Here is a 21,651-nt window from a genome sequence, read left to right on the forward strand (position 1 = left end):
TTATTTAACCAGGTAGCTAGTTGAGAACACCTTTATTTAACCAGGGTAGGCTAGTTGAGAACACCTTTATTTAACCAGGTAGGCTAGTTGAGAACACCTTTATTTAACCAGGTAGGCTAGTTGAGAACACCTTTATTTAACCAGGTAGGCTAGTTGAGAACACCTTTATTTAACCAGGTAGGCTAGTTGAGAACACCTTTATTTAACCAGGTAGGCTAGTTGAGAACACCTTTATTTAACCAGGTAGGCTAGTTGAGAACACCTTTATTTAACCAGGTAGGCTAGTTGAGAACACCTTTATTTAACCAGGTAGGCTAGTTGAGAACACCTTTATTTAACCAGGTAGGCTAGTTGAGAACACCTTTTTTAACCAGGTAGGCTAGTTGAGAACAAGTTCTCATTTGCAACTGCGACCTGGCCAAGATAAAGCATAGCAGTGTGAACAGACAACACAGAGTTACACATGGAGTAAACAATTAACAAGTAGGCGAATAATTACAATTTTGCAGATTAATAACACTGGAGTGATAAATGATCAGATGGTCATGTACAGGTAGAGATATTGGTGTGCAAAAGAGCAGAAAAGTAAATAAATAAAAACAGTATGGGGATGAGGTAGGTAAAAATGGGTGGGCTATTTACCGATAGACTATGTACAGCTGCAGCGATCGGTTAACTGCTCAGATAGCAGATGTTTGAAGTTGGTGAGGGAGATAAAAGTCTCCAACTTCAGCGATTTTTGCAATTCGTTCCAGTCACAGGCAGCAGAGAACTGGAACGAAAGGCGGCCAAATGAGGTGTTGGCTTTAGGTATGATCGGTGAGATACACCTGCTGGAGCGCGTGCTACGGATGGGTGTTGCCATCGTGACCAGTGAACTGAGAAAAGGCGGAGCTTTACCTAGCATGGACTTGTAGATGACCTGGAGCCAGTGGGTCTGGCGACGAATATGTAGTGAGGGCCAGCCGACTAGAGCATACAAGTCACAGTGGTGGGTGGTATAAGGTGCTTTAGTGACAAAACGGATGGCACTGTGATAAACTGCATCCAGTTTGCTGAGTAGAGTGTTGGAAGCCATTTTGTAGATGACATCGCCGAAGTCGAGGATCGGTAGGATAGTCAGTTTTACTAGGGTAAGTTTGGCGGCTTGAGTGAAGGAGGCTTTGTTGCGGAATAGAAAGCCGATTCTTGATTTGATTTTCGATTGGAGATGTTTGATATGAGTCTGGAAGGAGAGTTTACAGTCTAGCCAGACACCTAGGTACTTATAGATGTCCACATATTCAAGGTCGGAACCATCCAGGGTGGTGATGCTGGTCGGGTGTGCGGGTGCAGGCAGCGAACGGTTGAAAAGCATGCATTTGGTTTTACTAGCGTTTAAGAGCAGTTGGAGGCCACGGAAGGAGTGTTGTATGGCATTGAAACTCGTTTGGAGGTTAGATAGCACAGTGTCCAAGGACGGGCCGGAAGTATATAGAATGGTGTCGTCTGCGTAGAGGTGGATCAGGGAATCGCCCGCAGCAAGAGCAACATCATTGATATATACAGAGAAAAGAGTCGGCCCGAGGATTGAACCCTGTGGCACCCCCACAGAGACTGCCAGAGGACCGGACAGCATGCCCTCCGATTTGACACACTGAACTCTGTCTGCAAAGTAATTGGTGAACCAGGCAAGGCAGTCATCCGAAAAACCGAGGCTACTGAGTCTGACGATAAGAATATGGTGATTGACAGAGTCGAAAACCTTGGCAAGGTCGATGAAGACGGCTGCACAGTACTGTCTTTTATCGATGGCGGTTATGATATCGTTTAGTACCTTGAGCGTGGCTGAGGTGCACCCGTGACCGGCTCGGAAACCTGATTGCACAGCGGAGAAGGTACGGTGGGATTCGAGATGGTCAGTGACCTGTTTGTTGACTTGGCTTTCAAAGACCTTAGATAGGCAGGGCAGGATGGATATAGGTCTGTAACAGTTTGGGTCCAGGGAGTCTCCCCCTTTGAGGAGGGGGATGACTGCGGCAGCTTTCCAATCCTTGGGGATCTCAGACGATATGAAAGAGAGGTTGAACAGGCTGGTAATAGGGGTTGCGACAATGGCGGCGGATAGTTTCAGAAATAGAGGGTCCAGATTGTCAAGCTCAGCTGATTTGTACGGGTCCAGGTTTTGCAGCTCTTTCAGAACATCTGCTATCTGGATTTGGGTAAAGGAGAACCTGGAGAGGCTTGGGCGAGTAGCTGCGGGGGGGGGGGGGGGGGGGGGGGAGCTGTTGGCTGAGGTTGGAGTAGCCAGGCGGAAGGCATGGCTAGCTGTTGAGAAATGCTTGTTGAAGTTTTCGATAATCATGGATTTATCGGTGGTGACCGTGTTACCTAGCCTCAGTGCAGTGGGCTGCTGGGAGGAGGTGCTCTTGTTCTCCATGGACTTCACAGTGTCCCAGAACTTTTTGGAGTTGGAGCTACAGGATGCAAACTTCTGCCTGAAGAAGCTGGCCTTAGCTTTCCTGACTGACTGCGTGTATTGGTTCCTGACTTCCCTGAACAGTTGCATATCGCGGGGACTATTCGATGCTATTGCAGTCCGCCACAGGATATTTTTGTGCTGGTCGAGGGCAGTCAGGTCTGGAGTGAACCAAGGGCTGTATCTGTTCTTAGTTCTGCATTTTTTGAACGGAGCATGCTTATCTAAAATGGTGAGGAAGTTACTTTTAAAGAATGACCAGGCATCCTCAACTGACGGGATGAGGTCAATGTCCTTCCAGGATACCCGGGCCAGGTCGATTAGAAAGGCCTGCTCACAGAAGTGTTTTAGGGAGCGTTTGACAGTGATGAGGGGTGGTCGTTTGACTGCGGCTCCGTAGCGGATACAGGCAATGAGGCAGTGATCGCTGATATCCTGGTCTCTTGATAGATTACATTTTATGGCAGCTAAATGTGAAGACTGTGCAAGGTGACCATATTACTTACCTAATGGTGTGGAACACTGCCGATATGAGGAGTTCATTGTATATGGCAACAGTCATGTAGCGTGGTTCATGGAAGGCTGACGGTACGGTCCGGACAGCATAGCATAGGTACACTCCCCACAGAAGAAACAGGAACTCGGCTAGATAAGGAGAGGTCAACAATACAGGTGGGTTAGACCAGTGTCCTTAACTATAAAATAACTCTAAATGCCCTTAACTCAAAATGTCCTTCAATCTAAATGTCCTTAACTCTAAATGTCCTTAACTCTCACAAAGAAATAGCAGAGATACAGTATATACTGTATACAACAAACAATGACTGCTGACTGAAATTAGATTCTGGAAGTTCTGTATTATTTACGGCAACCATTGTTGCTTTGGTTGGTACAAAATGGCAGCAATACAATTCAAGGGTGTCCTCATGTTGCCTTCAAAGAATATGCAGTGTGCACTCCGGGAGAGGGCACTGCTTTGCGGAAACGTTGGCCTATTGTATTGTTGGGTTTGCCCATTGGATTGTTGGGTTTACACATTGTATTGTTGGGTTTGCACATTGTATTGTTGGGTTTGCCCATTGTATTGTTGGGTTTGCACATTGGATTGTTGGGTTTGCACATTGTATTGTTGCGTTTGCCCATTGGATTGTTGCATTTGCCTATTGGATTGTTGCGTTTGCCCATTGTATTGTTGGGTTTGCCTATTGGATTGTTGGGAGCAAATTCGGTTCCTCCGCAAAATGTTTGTGTGTGCGCCAGCTCATGCTTTTTTTCTAGACCCTTCAAAGAATATGAAAAACGATTCCATTTTTAACGAAGCAGCCTTCGAATTTTTGACCTGTTATACCTGTTAAACATTCACTGTAATTGTATAAATAATGAATCAATCAGAAGTGTCAATGGCATTGAAAACGAGAGACACACTCTAAAAATCCTTCCCTCAAGTTTATTTTGTTTTAATTTCAAACAAAGTTACAAAAGAAAATTCAGTCGGCCAAAATGAGACCTCTCTCACCATTGGGAAGTATACTGGCCTCACATCACTAATCTCCACTCACACACCTTTCAAAAGGCACAATTCACTGGGGGACAAGTGGCCAAATGTACGGCCCTCCGCCTGTCGTTTGATGCACAAAGTGTTGATGGCTGCACATCATGTAGTTACTAGCCACTGACATTTGCTAAGGAGAGTTCCCTTTCTGCCAACATTGATTTCCCACAGCTTGACTGCCAACCCACTGCCTTGTTGCCAAATCTGCTGATTGCCAGCCCACTGCCTTGTTGCCAAATCTGCTGATTGCCAGCCCACTGCCTTGTTGCCAAATCTGCTGATTGCCAGCCCACTGCCTTGTTGCCAAATCTGCTGATTGCCAGCCCACTGCCTTGTTGCCAGATCTGCTGATTGCCAACCCACTGCCTTGTTGCCAAATCTGCTGATTGCCAGCCCACTGCCTTGTTGACAGATCTGCTAACTGCCAACCCACTGCCTTGTTGCCAAATCTGCTGATTGCCAGCCCACTGCCTTGTTGACAAATCTGCTGATTACCAGTCCACCACCTTGTTGACAGATCTGCTGATTACCAGCCCACCACCTTGTTGACAAATCTGCTGATTACCAGCCCACTGCCTTGTTGACAAATCTGCTGATTACCAGCCCACCACCTTGTTGACAAATCTGCTGATTACCAGCCCACTGCCTTGTTGACAAATCTGCTGATTACCAGCCCACCACCTTGTTGACAGATCTCCTGCTGGAGAGGGATCCTCTCTAGTGTTCCAAGGTCGCTGGGGATTAGCAGACTGTAAGGCAGTCCAAGTCTCTCATCTCTCCTTTATTCTATGTTCTCAGAACTGTTCTCAGAACTGCTCTCTGTTGTCTGACTTAATGTTATTTGGGAGTGCATAACTGTGACACTAATTTACATTCCTTTCTAAAAACTGTTCTCAGAACTGTACAGTAGTCCGTGTCTCTCCTCTCTCCTTTATTCTACGTTCTCAGAAATAGATCATATTCATTCGACACCAAATGGAAGAAAACGTACTGAAACAGGGAGGGACTACTTGGACTTACGGTTTTCTGTTGCAAAACTGCATGCCCCAGTTTTCAGAACTGTCGACTGTCTGACTCACCGTTACTCAGGAACCCATAACATTGACCCTAATTTACATTCCTTTTCCAAGAACTGTTCTGAAAACTGTAAGGCAGTCTCATGTTTCCTTTATTCCATGTTCTCAGAACTGTTCTCAGAACTGCACCCCGTTGTCTGACTCACTGTTAGTTTGGAGCCCATAACTGCAAGCCTGATTTAAATTCCTTCAATAATTAACACCAAAGACAACATGGGAATCATGTCGGATTGCAGATTATAATTTATAAATAGTGATTAGAGTGTATTATTATTCATGAATATTCATAAATCACGACGACTTATTATAAGATACTTAGTATTTAACCAGTATGCATGGTGAGCTGTTTGTAAATGCTGGTAGGAGGGATAATTCATTTGAACTGACACAGACATGATCAACACTTTTTTTTATTAACTACAAAATAATTCATATAATTATTATAGAGCCCCAAATAAAACTGTTTTTTAAAACCTGATAGCACCTTAGATGAGTGGGTATCGCCCTTCAGCCTACTCCCAACCCACACTGCCATCACCTATCCTGCACCGCAGACCGACCTCTCCACCATGTATATGTACAGGTTCACTAGCTGTCTCTGACTTCCCTGCGAAGATGTACAATGTTCTTATTATGCCTTATGTCAACAGCGACCTGAGCTGGCCTTCCTTTCTTCTTTTCCTTGTGCTGTCCTCCCCCTCCTTTACCTGAGCTGTCCTCCTCCCTCCTTTACCTGAGCTGTCCTCCTCCCTCCTTTATCTGAGCTGTCCTCCCCCCTCCTTTACCTGAGCTGTCCTCCTCCCTCCTTTACCTGAGCTGTCCTCGTCCCTCCTTTACCTGAGCTGTCCTCGTCCCTCCTTTACCTGAGCTGTCCTCCTCCCTCCTTTACCTGAGCTGTCCTCCTCCCTCCTTTACCTGAGCTGTCCTCCTCCCTCCTTTACCGGAGCTGTCCTCCCCCCTCCTTTACCTGAGCTGTCCTCCCCCCTCCTTTACCTGAGCTGTCCTCCCCCCTCCTTTACCTGAGCTGTCCTCCTCCCTCCTTTACCTGAGCTGTCCTCCTCCCTCCTTTACTTGAGCTGTCCTCCCCCTCCTTTACCTGAGCTGTCCTCCTCCCTCCTTTACCTGAGCTGTCCTCCCCCTCCTTTACCTGAGCTGTCCTCCTCCCTCCTTTACCTGAGCTGTCCTCCTCCCTCCTTTACCTGAGCTGTCCTCCTCCCTCCTTTACCTGAGCTGTCCTCCCCCTCTTTTACCTGAGCTGTCCTCCTCCCTCCTTTACCTGAGCTGTCCTCCCCCCTCCTTTACCTGAGCTGTCCCCCCCCTTTACCTGAGCTGTCCTCCCCCTCCTTTACCTGAGCTGTCCTCCTCCCTCCTTTACTTGAGCTGTCCTCCCCCTCCTTTACCTGAGCTGTCCTCCTCCCTCCTTTACCTGAGCTGTCCTCCCCCTCCTTTACCTGAGCTGTCCTCCCCCACCTTTACCTGAGCTGCCCCCCCCCCCCCCTTTACCTGAGCTGTCCCCCCCCTTTACCTGAGCTGTCCTCCCCCCCTTTACCTGAGCTGTCCTCCCCCTCCTTTACCTGAGCTGTCCTCCCCCTCCTTTACCTGAGCTGCCCCCCCCCTTTACCTGAGCTGTCCCCCCCCCTTTACCTGAGCTGTCCCCCCCCCTTTACCTGAGCTGTCCTCCCCCCCTTTACCTGAGCTGTCCTCCCCCTCCTTTACCTGAGCTGTCCCCCCCCCTTTACCTGAGCTGTCTCCCCCCTTTACCTGAGCTGTCCCCCCCCTTTACCTGAGCTGTTCTCCCCCCCTTTACCTGAGCTGTCCTCCCCCTCCTTTACTTGAGCTGTCCTCCCTCCTCCTTTCCCTGAGCTGTCCTCCCCCTCCCTTGTTTCCCTTTCCATTTTTCCTCGTTGAAAAAACTCTCCGCATCGCTGTCCATATCTCTCTCAGGGTCCTCAGACAGAGCAGAGCTCACCGCCTCTCAGAGATCCATCCACTTAAACAGGGATTAGATGATAGGTCCTGATCCTCAGCTGCCTGTCACATTCCACTCTAGAAGAGGCTCGGCATTTCTCCTATTTTAACTGGTTATTTAGACTGATTAGAGTCCATTTGAGTTTCCACTGATAATCTGGCATCAGGAATGATGAAACAAACAACAACAACAACACAACAACAATAGCAGCAGCAGTGGAGATGATATTATTTTTATTTTACGTTTGTATTACCAGGGAAGACATATTTAGACCTAGGTCTCTTTTTGAAATGTGCCCTGCATGATACAAATATACACATTATACATAAAATATATATATATATATACACATTAAAAATTATGGCCTAGTCTGATGAGTACAGGGCAAACCCGTCTTGGTGATTCCTGGTATATGATCAAAATAAATCAAATCACAGCACATTTTTGGACTCATTCAGCAGTTTTTACCTGATCAAGTACAATACCATTGGAAATGATAGCTAAACTTAAGTTGAAAATTACGCTGTAGCTGCTTCCTGTTGGCAAGACATTGATAAATAGCCCAATGTCAAAACTCAGTTTTAAAGTGTCCAAATCAATAACCAATATACAGAAACTGTTTTGTGATATATTGAAAACCAAAACATTTGCTATCTACACATCATTTTACTTGTATTTAAAAAAAAAAAAGTATCTTATCTTATTTTTATAAACTTAGAGACATTTTAAACACTGTTGTTTTGTCAAGTGGCAATAAATCACTCATCGATTAGGGCGGGATACGCGCTGTTCAAACTACCACAACTCAAAAACCACACGCTGAAATCAAAAGAACAGCAGGCAAAGGTGTGGGGTGTAACTATGTTTAAACTAACATTATTCAAGGGTCGGCAGGTAGCCTAGTGGTTAGAGCTTTGGACTAGTAACCGAAAGGTTGCTGGATCAAATCCCTGAGCTGACAAGGTAAACATCTGTTGTTCTTCCCCTGAACAAGGCAGTGAACCCACTGTTCTTAGGCCATCATTGAAAATAAGATTTTTTTCTTAACTGACTTGACAAGTTAAATAAAGAATGGAACTTGGAATAAACCTATACATGGTTAGTTAGATGAGAACTATAAGGAACAGACCCATTTTTCTGTTAGTATCACACCCTGATCTGTTTCACCTGTCTTTGTGCTTGTTTCCACCCCCACCAGGTGTCTCCCATCTTCCCCATTATCCCCTGTGTGTTTGTCTGTGGCCAGTTTGTCTTGTCAAGTCCTACCAGCATGTTCCCATGTTTCCTGTGTTCTAGTCTTCCCAGTTCTGACCTTTCTGCCTGCCCTGTACCTGCCTGACTGAAAGTGATAGGAAAGTGATATCACAACTTCAAATCGAGAAGGCAGGTTTATCTCCCCCACCTTCTTCAAAAAAGTTTTTAATAGCATATCTGAAGAACTGCAAGCTATTGTTAATCTCTCCCTGTTCACAGGCATGAAAAACTGATATGGTGAAACCCCTTCTGAAGAAAAGTAGATTCTTCAGCTCTCAGCTCTTATCTGAAACTTGTTCCCTGAGAATAACTCTGATGCTACAGTACAATGCATTCGGGAAGTATTCAGACCACTTGACTTTTTCCACATTTTGTTACGTTACAGCCTACAGTCTAAAATGGATTTATAAAATGTTTTCCTCATCAATCTACACACAAAAGACCCCATAATGACAAAGAAAAAATTGTTTTTAGACATCTTTGCAAATGTATATAAAAAAATATAATATATATCACATTTACACAAGTATTCAGACCCTTTACTCAGTACTGTGTTGAAGCACCTTTGGGAGCCATTACAGCCTCAAGTCTTCTTGGGTATGAAGCTACAAGCTTGGCACACCTGTATTTGGGTAGTTTCTCCCATTCTTCTCTGCAGATCCTCTCAAGCTCTGTCAGGTTGGTTGGGGAGTGTTGCTGCACAGCTATTTTCAGGTCTCTCCAGAGATGTTTGATCGGGTTCAAGTCCTGGCTCTGGCTGGGCCACTCAAGGACATTCAGAGACTTGTCCCAAATCCACTCCTGCGTTGTCTTGGCTGTGTGCTTAAAGTCGTTGTGCGCTCTGGAGCAGGTTTTCATCATAGATCGCTCTGTTCATATTTCTTTCTTTCGGTCCTGACTAGTCTTCCAGTTCCTGCTGCTGAAAAACATCCCTACAGCATGATGCTGCCACCACCATGCTTCACCGTAGGGATGGTGCCAGATTTCCTCCAGACGTGACGTTTGGCATTCAGGCCAAAGAGTTCAATCTTGGTTTCATCAGACCAGAAAATCTTGTTTCTCATGGTCTGAGAGTCCTTTAGATGGCTTTTGGCAAACTCCAAGCGGGCTGTCATGTGCCTTTTACTGAAGAGTGGTATCACGCCTTGGTCTTAGTATTTTGTGTTTTTTATATTTATTTGGTCAGGCCAGGGTGTGACATGGGTTTATTTTGTGTTGTGCTTTTGTATGGGGGTTTTTCGTAGGTTTTGGGATTGTGGCTTAGTGGGGTGTTCTAGCAAAGTCTATGGTTGCCTGAGGCGGTTCTCAATCAGAGGCAGGTGATTCTCGTTGTCTCTGATTGGGAACCATATTTAGGCAGCCATATTCTTTGAGTGTTTTGTGGGTGATTGTTCCTGTTACCAGATAGGCTGTATAGGTTTTCACGTTCCGTTTCTTGTTTTTGTATTGTTCGTGTTTATTTTCGTCATTAAACATGTATCGTATTAACCACGCTGCATTTTGTTCCGACTCTCTTTCGACGGAAGAAAACCGTAACAAGTGGCTTCTGTCTGGCCACTCTACCATAATGGCCTGATTGGTGGCATGCTACAGAGATGGTTGTCCTTCTGGAAGTTTCTCCCATCTCCACAGAGGAACTCTAGAGCTCTGTCAGAGTGACCATCAGATTCTTGGTCACCTCTCTGACCAGGCCCTTCTGCCCAGATTGCTCAGTTTGGCTGGGTGGCCAGCTCTAGGAAGAGTCTTGGTGGTTACAAACTTCTTCTATTTAATAATGATGGAGGCAACTGTGTTCTTAGGGACCTTCAATGCTGCAGAAAAGTTCTGGTACCCTTCCCCAGACCTGTGCCTCGACACAATCCCGTCTCGGAGCTCTATGGACAATTCCTTCGACGTCATGTCTTGGTTTTTGCTCTGACATGTATTGTCAACTGTGGGACCTTATATAGACAGGTGTGTGCCTTTCCAAATCATGTCCAATCAATTGAATTTACCACAAGTGGACTCCAATCAAGTTGTAGAATACATCTCAAGGATGATCAATGGAAACAGGATGCACCTGAGTTTCGAGTCTGACCTTCGAGAAATTCAGAGTCTCATAGCAGTGTAGCCTAGTGGTTAGAGCATTGGACTAGTAACCGAAAGGTTGCAAGTTCAAATCCCCGAGCTGACAAGGTACAAAATCTGTCGTTCTGCCATTGAACAGGCAGTTAACCCACTGTTCCTAGGCCGTCATTGTAAATAAAAATTTGTTCTTAACTGACTTGCCTCGTTAAATAAAGGTAAAATAAAAAAATATAAAAAATAGCAAGGGGTCTGAATTCTTATGTAATTAAGGTATTTCAGTTTTATTTCTTTTATACATTTGCAAAAATGTCTAAAAACCTGTTTTCCCTTTGTCATTCTGGAGAATTGTGTGTAGATTGAGGAGGATATGTTTTTATTGAATACATTTTAGAATAAGGCTCTAACGTAACAAAATGTGGAAAAAGTCAACGGGTCTGAATATTTTCCAAAGGCACTGTAGATGTATGATCTCTATGCAAATGTTTTTATGGTCCAGGAATTCTGTCTTATTTCCATTGGTCTCATCCCCCACCACAAGCCTTTAAATGCTTTGACACCCTGTGGAGATTGGGCCAGGAAGTGTTGAGGTTACTGTAAACTTGGTATTTTTTTACTGGTTAATGGTGGTTGGTTTTGGGTTGAAAGGTTACACCGTCAGATGTTATAAATGGAATTACATGCCTTTGTTCTTTCTCTTATCGTGTTTCCAGTCATGGAGGAAGGTTGTATGATCAATTCATCATCAAATCCAAATCAAATAAAATGTTATTGGTCACATACACATATTTAGCAGATGTTATTGCTTGTAGCAAAATGCTTGTAGAATTGACTAGGCTTCTAGGACTCTGGCCTAGTAAACATCTCTTTAATCGTGTTTTGTCCTGCTTGGAATAATGACTTGTAATGCTTCTTAATGCGTATCTTAATTCATGCCTTGCATGTGAATCCATCAATTGTACAATGTTAATTAAATATTTGTCTTTGATATAGACAATTCCCAGACCAATTCTTGCTAGTCAACGTCATCTCATTGCCTAACGCTTGTTTATATTAATTATCTTTATGGAGTCAGATAAACATTTTAATAGGCTAATTGCTTCATCTTTTTACGAGTGACATGAGGTACTTATCATTTCATATATGATAACAATGACTGTACACTGCACCCTCAGGTCCTCTGGCACTGGCCTTTTAACTATCCCAAAGCCTGGGACCAAGAGGCATGGAGAGGCAGCCTTTAGTTACTATGCCCCCAGCCTCTGGAATAGCCTGCCAGAGAACATGAGGGACCAAGAGGCATGGAGAGGCAGCCTTTAGTTACTATTCCCCCAGCCCTCTGCCAGAGAACCTGAGGGGACCAAGAGGCATGGAGAGGCAGCCTTTAGTTACTATGCCCCCAGCCTCTGGAATAGCCTGCCAGAGAACCTGAGGGGACCAAGAGGCATGGAGAGGCAGCCATTAGTTACTATGCCCCCAGCCCTCTGCCAGAGAACCTGAGGGGACCAAGAGGCATGGAGAGGCAGCCTTTAGTTACTATGCCCCCAGCCCTCTGCCAGAGAACCTGAGGGGGCCAAGAGGCATGGAGAGGCAGCCTTTAGTTACTATGCCCCCAGCCTCTGGAATAGACTGCCAGAGAACCTGAGGGGACCAAGAGGCATGGAGAGGCAGCCTTTAGTTACTATGCCCCCAGCCTCTGGAATAGACTGCCAGAGAACCTGAGGGGACCAAGAGGCATGGAGAGGCAGCCTTTAGTTACTATGCCCCCAGCCCTCTGCCAGAGTGCCTGAGGGGACCAAGAGGCATGGAGAGGCAGCCTTTAGTTACTATGCCCCCAGCCTCTGCCAGAGAACCTGAGGGGACCAAGAGGCATGGAGAGGCAGCCTTTAGTTACTATGCCCCCAGCCTCTGGAATAGCCTGCCAGAGAACCTGAGGGGACCAAGAGGCATGGAGAGGCAGCCTTTAGTTACTATGCCCCCAGCCCTCTGCCAGAGAACCTGAGGGGACCAAGAGGCATGGAGAGGCAGCCTTTAGTTACTATGCCCCCAGCCTCTGGAATAGCCTGCCAGAGAACCTGAGGGGACCAAGAGGCATGGAGAGGCAGCCTTTAGTTACTATGCCCCCAGCCCTCTGCCAGAGAACCTGAGGGGGGCTGAAACTGTGGACATATTTAAAAGAGATCTTAAAACACACCTCTTTAGCCTTGCTTTTCCTTAGGGTACTTTTTAGTCTTTCAGTTTTTCTTATTATTATTTTGTTTTTTATCCTCCTAAATTTGTTGTGTAGTAAATATTTCAGTTTTCATTTTCATTGTTTTTTTATAATAAATTTTCTGTGAAGCACATTCTGTTGCGTTCCATGTCTCAAATGTGCTGTATAAATAAAGCTTGATTTTATTTGATAATTTCATTTTTTTTTTGGCTTTAACAATGTCATTTCAACTAGTTTGCCCACTTGGTAATTGACTAGGGGTATTGACAAGAGGTCCACACTTCCGTCACAACTCACCAACTGCCATCATGTAATCCCAGCGGTCCAGCAGGCACATGCTGAACTGCAGCCCGTCGGGGGTGAGGCCCACATCGATGAGGGCCGACGTCCGGTCAGGAGTCTGACACACGGCCGAGGTCCAGGCCACCAGAAACCACAGCACCACCAGCAGGATGACCCCCAGCAGACGCAGCACCCGCCAGCTGGTGATGTAGGGTGTTCGCTGTGCCGTACGGGACAGGAACACCTTCAGCACCCTGGAGGAGAGAAGAGAGAGAAGGGTTGTTTCTGTTGTCAAATCCCAGCAGGTCAAATTTGGCACGTGACATCTAATAGTGTCATTTTAGGGTTTTATGGTTCTCGTTGAGAAGACGTCATATAACCAGACTACAACCAACTGGTGTCTGTTATATATAACCAGACTACAACCAACTGGTGTCTGTTATATATAACTAGATTACAACCAACTGGTGTCTGTTATATATAACTAGATTACAACCAACTGCTGTCTGTTATATATAACCAGATTACAACCAACTGGTCTCTGTTATAACCAGATTACAACCAACTGGTGTCTGTTATATATAACCAGATTACAACCAACTGGTGTCTGTTATATATAACCATATTACAACCAACTGGTGTCTGTTATATATAACCAGATTACAACCAACTGGTGTCTGTTATATATAACCAGATTACAACCAACTGGTGTCTGTTATATATAACCATATTACAACCAACTGGTGGCTGTTATAACCAGATTACAACCAACGGGTGGCTGTTATAACCAGACTACAACCAACTGGTGGCTGTTATAACCAGATTACAACCAACTGGTGTCTGTTATATATAACTAGATTACAACCAACTGGTCTCTGTTATATATAACAAGATTACAACCAACTGGTGTCTGTTATATATATCCAAATTACAACCAACTGGTGGCTGGTATAACCAGATTACAACCAACTGGTCTCTGTTATAACCAGATTACAACCAACTGGTGTCTGTTATATATAACTAGATTACAACCAACTGGTCTCTGTTATATATAACCAGATTACAACCAACTGGTGTCTGTTATATATAACCAGATTACAACCAACTGGTGTCTGTTATATATATCCAGATTACAACCAACTGGTGGCTGGTATAACCAGATTACAACCAACTGGTCTCTGTTATAACCAGATTACAACCAACTGGTGTCTGTTATATATAACCATATTACAACCAACTGGTGGCTGTTATAACCAGATTACAACCAACGGGTGGCTGTTATAACCAGACTACAACCAACTGGTGGCTGTTATAACCAGATTACAACCAACTGGTGTCTGTTATATATAACTAGATTACAACCAACTGGTCTCTGTTATATATAACCAGATTACAACCAACTGGTGTCTGTTATATATATCCAAATTACAACCAACTGGTGGCTGGTATAACCAGATTACAACCAACTGGTCTCTGTTATAACCAGATTACAACCAACTGGTGTCTGTTATATATAACCATATTACAACCAACTGGTGGCTGTTATAACCAGATTACAACCAACTGGTGTCTGTTATATACATCCAGATTACAACCAACTGGTGTCTGTTATATATAACCAGATTACAACCAACTGGTGTCTGTTATATACATCCAGATTACAACCAACTGGTGTCTGTTATATATAACCATATTACAACCAACTGGTGGCTGTTATAACCAGATTACAACCAACGGGTGGCTGTTATAACCAGACTACAACCAACTGGTGGCTGTTATAACCAGATTACAACCAACTGGTGTCTGTTATATATAACTAGATTACAACCAACTGGTCTCTGTTATATATAACCAGATTACAACCAACTGGTGTCTGTTATATATATCCAAATTACAACCAACTGGTGGCTGGTATAACCAGATTACAACCAACTGGTCTCTGTTATAACCAGATTACAACCAACTGGTGTCTGTTATATATAACCAGATTACAACCAACTGGTGTCTGTTATATATAACCATATTACAACCAACTGGTGTCTGTTATATATAACCAGATTACAACCAACTGGTGTCTGTTATATATAACCAGATTACAACCAACTGGTGTCTGTTATATATAACCATATTACAACCAACTGGTGGCTGTTATAACCAGATTACAACCAACGGGTGGCTGTTATAACCAGACTACAACCAACTGGTGGCTGTTATAACCAGATTACAACCAACTGGTGTCTGTTATATATAACTAGATTACAACCAACTGGTCTCTGTTATATATAACAAGATTACAACCAACTGGTGTCTGTTATATATATCCAAATTACAACCAACTGGTGGCTGGTATAACCAGATTACAACCAACTGGTCTCTGTTATAACCAGATTACAACCAACTGGTGTCTGTTATATATAACTAGATTACAACCAACTGGTCTCTGTTATATATAACCAGATTACAACCAACTGGTGTCTGTTATATATAACCAGATTACAACCAACTGGTGTCTGTTATATATATCCAGATTACAACCAACTGGTGGCTGGTATAACCAGATTACAACCAACTGGTCTCTGTTATAACCAGATTACAACCAACTGGTGTCTGTTATATATAACCATATTACAACCAACTGGTGGCTGTTATAACCAGATTACAACCAACGGGTGGCTGTTATAACCAGACTACAACCAACTGGTGGCTGTTATAACCAGATTACAACCAACTGGTGTCTGTTATATATAACTAGATTACAACCAACTGGTCTCTGTTATATATAACCAGATTACAACCAACTGGTGTCTGTTATATATATCCAAATTACAACCAACTGGTGGCTGGTATAACCAGATTACAACCAACTGGTCTCTGTTATAACCAGATTACAACCAACTGGTGTCTGTTATATATAACCATATTACAACCAACTGGTGGCTGTTATAACCAGATTACAACCAACTGGTGTCTGTTATATACATCCAGATTACAACCAACTGGTGTCTGTTATATATAACCAGATTACAACCAACTGGTGTCTGTTATATACATCCAGATTACAACCAACTGGTGTCTGTTATATATAACCATATTACAACCAACTGGTGGCTGTTATAACCAGATTACAACCAACGGGTGGCTGTTATAACCAGACTACAACCAACTGGTGGCTGTTATAACCAGATTACAACCAACTGGTGTCTGTTATATATAACTAGATTACAACCAACTGGTCTCTGTTATATATAACCAGATTACAACCAACTGGTGTCTGTTATATATATCCAAATTACAACCAACTGGTGGCTGGTATAACCAGATTACAACCAACTGGTCTCTGTTATAACCAGATTACAACCAACTGGTGTCTGTTATATATAACTAGATTACAACCAACTGGTCTCTGTTATATATAACCAGATTACAACCAACTGGTGTCTGTTATATATAACCAGATTACAACCAACTGGTGTCTGTTATATATATCCAGATTACAACCAACTGGTGGCTGGTATAACCAGATTACAACCAACTGGTCTCTGTTATAACCAGATTACAACCAACTGGTGTCTGTTATATATAACCATATTACAACCAACTGGTGGCTGTTATAACCAGATTACAACCAACTGGTGTCTGTTATATATAACCAGATTACAACCAACTGGTGTCTGTTATATATAACCAGATTACAACCAACTGCTGTCTGTTATAACCAGATTACAACCAACTGGTCTCTGTTATATATAACCAGATTACAACCAACTGGTGTCTGTTATATATAACCAGATTACAACCAACTGCTGTCTGTTATATATAACCAGATTACAACCAACTGGTGTCTGTTATATGTATCCAGATTACAACCAACTGGTGGCTGGTATAACCAGATTACAACCAACTGGTCTCTGTTGCAACCAGATTACAACCAACTGGTATCTGTTACAAACAGGTTGTTAGGCTCTAAATTAACCTAGTAAAATTCACAGATGATTAGTAAAGTTTATACCAAGTTTATTCACCCATAAGGGTGGCAGGTTAGCCTAGTGGTTAGAGCGTTGGACTTGTAACCAAAAGGTTGCAAGATCAAATCCCCGCACTGACAAGGTAAAAATATGTGGTTCTGCCCCTGAGCAAGGCAGTTAACCCACTGTTCCTAGGTTGTTATTGAAAATAAGAATTTGTTCTTAACTGACTTGCCTGGTTAAATAAAGGTAATAGTAAAATGTTAGCTGCATTTTTATCTTCTACCACTGTTAGCATTCATTACACTGCATTATTCCTTCTACCACTGTTAGCATTCATTACACTGCATTATTCCTTCTACCACTGCTAGCATTCATTACACTGCATTATTCCTTCTACCACTGCTATCATTCATTACACTGCATTATTCCTTCTACCACTGCTAGCATTCATTACACTGCATTATTCCTTCTACCACTGTTAGCATTCATTACACTGCATTATTCCTTCTACCACTGCTATCATTCATTACACTGCATTATTCCTTGCACCACTGCTAGCATTCATCAGTGTTACGGCTTCCGTTATTACTTCTCCTATACTACTGCTGAAAGACCCTTGCCAGAGCTAGCAACAGTGTGTTCTCTGAAGTGTGGTCTAGATTAGCATAGATATAAGGAGCTATTTCAACCTCTGGGGTCTCTGAGGGACAGACTATGATTGATCCTGCCTCATCTTTGATATCTGTGTGGGATTCTCCTATATTGAACTGACACTAAGGTTAGGTTTCAAGCCCATCACACCACGAGTAACTTAAATTGTAATTTTGTCAGGGGAAGTAGCAGGCTGCCCTTTGGCCCACTATTTTCTGCACTCACAAAACTATATTAACTGAAGTGGGAGTGGACAATACACGCACACACACACACACACAATTTCTTACACACACTTGATCAGATTGAGTTGTTTCTCTGCTGTCTCTGTGAAATGTAAAAAGGCCAACATGAAAGCCATGTCATTTCCAGAGGAGAGTGGAGAGAACTCTATGCTACAGTAGGTAGTGATTGAGAATGTAAAGTGCTACCTATGCCACTGTCCACTCACTTTGACTACTAAGTAGCAAAATAGAACAATGGCAAACCAGGACCAATTCTGAGAGGAACCTGTTTATTGGAGGGCACTCTACAGGGCAAACTCATTAAGGAGCATCTTTGGGAAAAATCGTTGGGAGAAAAGACAGAAAGTTCTAGGCAGAACACTGCAGAAGTTATCTCATTTGGCCAAATCACATTTTATTTGTCACATGCCCCGAATACAACTGGTGTAGTCTTTACCGTGAAATTCTTGTTTTATACGAGCCCTTCCCATCAATAAAAATGAAACACTAACACAAGAGTAATACAATTAAATACAGAAGAATGGAACTACAGTATAGTTGGAGCTATATACAGGGAGTACCAGATCAATGTGGAGCTATATACAGGGAGTACCAGTACCAGATCAATGTGGAGGTATAGACAGGGAGCACCAGTACCAGATCAATGTGGAGGTATATACAGGGAGTACCAGTACCAGATCAATGTGGAGGTATATACAGGGAGTACCAGATCAATGTGGAGGTATATACAGGGAGTACCAGTACCAGATCAATGTGGAGGTATATACAGGGAGTACCAGTACCAGATCAATGTGGAGGTATATACAGGGAGTACCAGTACCAGATCAATGTGGAGGTATATACAGGGAGTACCAGATCAATGTGGAGGTATATACAGGGAGTACCAGTACCAGATCAATGTGGAGGTATATACAGGGAGTACCAGTACCAGATCAATGTGGAGGTATATACAGGGAGTACTAGTACCAGATCAATGTGGAGCTATATACAGGGAGTACCAGTACCAGATCAATGTGGAGGTATATACAGGGAGTACCAGTACCAGATCAATGTGGAGGTATATACAGGGAGTACTAGATCAATGTGGAGCTATATACAGGGAGCACCAGCACCAGATCAATGTGGAGCTATATACAGGGAGTACCAGTACAAGATCAATGTGGAGGTATATACAGGGAGCACCAGCACCAGATCAATGTGGAGCTATATACAGGGAGCACCAGCACCAGATCAATGTGGAGCTATATACAGGAAGTACCAGTACCAGATCAATGTGGAGCTATATACAGGAAGTACCAGTACCAGATCAATGTGGAGCTATATACAGGAAGTACCAGTACCAGATCAATGTGGAGCTATATACAGGAAGTACCAGTACCAGATCAATGTGGAACAGTAATAGTCCAAAGTTTGGACACACCTACTCATTCAAGGGTCTTTCTTTATTTGTACTATTTTCTACATTGTAGAATAATAGTGAAGACATCAAAACTATGGAATAACACGTATGGAATCATGTAGTAACCAAAAAAGTGTTAAACAAATCCAAATATATTTGATATTTTTCAAAGTAACCACCCTTTGCCTTGATGACAGCTTTGAACACTCTTGGCATTCTCTCAACCAGCTTCATGAGGTAGTCACCGAGAATGCGTTAAAATTAACAGGTGTGCCTTGTTAAAAGTTTATTTGTGGCATTTCTTTCCTTCTTAATGCATTTGAGCCAATCAGTTGTGTTGTGACAAGGTAGGGGTGGTATACAGAAGATAGCCCTATTTGGTAAAAGACCAAGTCCATATTATGGCAAGAACAGCTCAAATAAGCAAAAAGAAACGACAGTGCAGTTGCAAAAACCATCAAACTGGCTCTCATGAGGACCGCCACAGGAAAGGAAGACCCAGAGTTACCTCTGCTGCAGAGGATAAGTTCAATAGAGTTACCAGCCTCAGATTGTAGCCCAAATAAACGCTTGACAGAGATCAAGTAACAGACACATCTCAACATTAACTGTTCAGATGAGACTGTGTGAATCAGGCCTTCATAGTCGAATTTCTGCAAAGAAACCACCACTAAAGGACACCAATAATAAGAAAAGACTTGCTTAGGCCAAGAAACACAACCAATGGACATTAGACCAGTGGACATCTGGCCTTTGGTCTGATGATAGTCCAAATGTGAAATTGTTGGTTCCAACCTCTGTATCTTGGTGAGATGCAGAGTAGGTGAACGGATTATCTCCAAGTAACCAGTGCTGTACTGCACCGCTGTAGCTCTGCGTTGTGTGTGGTTGATTGAGACTTCGGAAATCAGGTTGTTTTAATGAATCCGAATTCACTCTCTGCATCCCCCCCCCCAAAAAATATATGCACAAATATGTTCTGCGAATCGTCGTCTCTTTCTAAAACAGACACACAATACAGTGGACTGGAATCAGTCGTGGAGCTAGCCATCGTTCACACATACAGTATCTTAGCTCGCTAGTAACCACGTGTTGAATTCAGAATGTTAATATCATCCTAAAAAAGTACAATTACAATTGCGTCTTGACAACACCATCCACTTATGAGTGACCTCTAAATATACATCATTATTCATGAACAGAACACTGTGTGTATGACTTTGTGCTTACAGGAATCCAACTTTTCTGAAGACAACAGACAAAGCGTGCCTACCTCTCATAGTGCATCAACATTATCTGAGCACGAGCACGCAGGGCAGAACATAAATAAACACTACTCTACTCACAGGATGCAGGGCAGAACATAAATAAACACTACTCTACTCCCAGGTTGAAGGGCAAAATGTAAGTAAACACTACTCTATTCCCAGGATGCAGGGCAAAATGTAAGTAAACACTACTCTATTCCCAGGATGCAGGGCAAAATGTAAGTAAACACTACTCTATTCCCAGGATGCAGGGCAAAATGTAAGTAAACACTACTCTATTCCCAGGATGCAGGGCAAAATGTAAGTAAACACTACTCTATTCACAGGATGCAGGGCAAAATGTAAGTAAACACTACTCTATTCCCAGGATGCAGGGCAAAATGTAAGTAAACACTACTCTATTCCCAGGATGCAGGGCAAAATGTAAGTAAACACTACTCTACTCCCAGGATGAAAGGCAATATGTAAGTAAACACTACTCTACTCCCAGGATGCAAGGCAAAATGTAAGTAAACACTACTCTATTCCCAGGATGCAGGGATGCATAATAACACATCATCATTCTATATTAATATATGAACCTGGTGAAATTCACAATGTATTTTAACAACTGTTACATCCGCATGTGTGGTTCCCACCGTGAAGCATGGAAGAGGAGGTATGGGGGTGCTTTGCTGGTGACACTGTCTGTGAAGGCACACTTAACCAGCATGGCTACCACAGCATTCTGCAGCGATACACCATCCCATCTGGTTTGCGCTTAGTTGGGACTATCATTTGTTTTTCAATAGGACAATGACCCCAAACACACCTCCAGCCTGTGTAAGGGCTATTTGACTACAAAGGAGAGTGATGGAGTGCTGCATCAGATGACCTGGCCTCCACGATCACCCGACCTCAACCCAACTGAGATGGTTTGGGATGAGTTGGATCGCAGAGTGAAGGAAAAGCAGCCAAAAAGTTCTCAGCATATGTGGGAACTCCTTCAAGACGGTTGGAAAAGCATTCCAGGTGACTACCTCATGAAGACGGTTGAGAGAATGCCAAGAGTGTGCGAAAGTGTCATCAAGGCAAAGGGTGGCTACTTTGAAGAATCTCAAATGTAAAATATATTTTGATTTGTTTATTTTTTATAATTAGTTTATTTAACAAGTCAGTTAACAAGTCAGTTAAGAACACATTTTTACTTACAATGATGGCCTACCAAACACACTTTTTTTTGGATACTACATGATTCCATATGTTATTTCATA

At 43.2% G+C, this 21,651-nt stretch overlaps 1 protein-coding gene across 2 annotated transcripts in view; it reads right to left on the reverse strand.

The window, feature by feature from the left end:
- LOC109871922 (probable G-protein coupled receptor 158) overlaps positions 1-21,651 on the reverse strand; it is a 139,911-nt gene that overhangs the window by 29,943 nt on the left and 88,317 nt on the right. For both annotated transcript variants that reach the window (XM_031806537.1, XM_020462952.2), the window contains exons 7-8: positions 12,883-13,121; positions 2,965-3,103 (exon numbers count right to left, since the gene is read on the reverse strand). In XM_031806537.1, coding sequence (XP_031662397.1) covers positions 2,965-3,103; positions 12,883-13,121 — 378 coding nt within the window. The remainder of the gene's footprint in view (positions 1-2,964; positions 3,104-12,882; positions 13,122-21,651) is intronic.

Source organism: Oncorhynchus kisutch, linkage group LG27, assembly GCF_002021735.2.
Source record: "Oncorhynchus kisutch isolate 150728-3 linkage group LG27, Okis_V2, whole genome shotgun sequence".
Classification (NCBI taxonomy): Eukaryota; Metazoa; Chordata; class Actinopteri; order Salmoniformes; family Salmonidae; genus Oncorhynchus; species Oncorhynchus kisutch.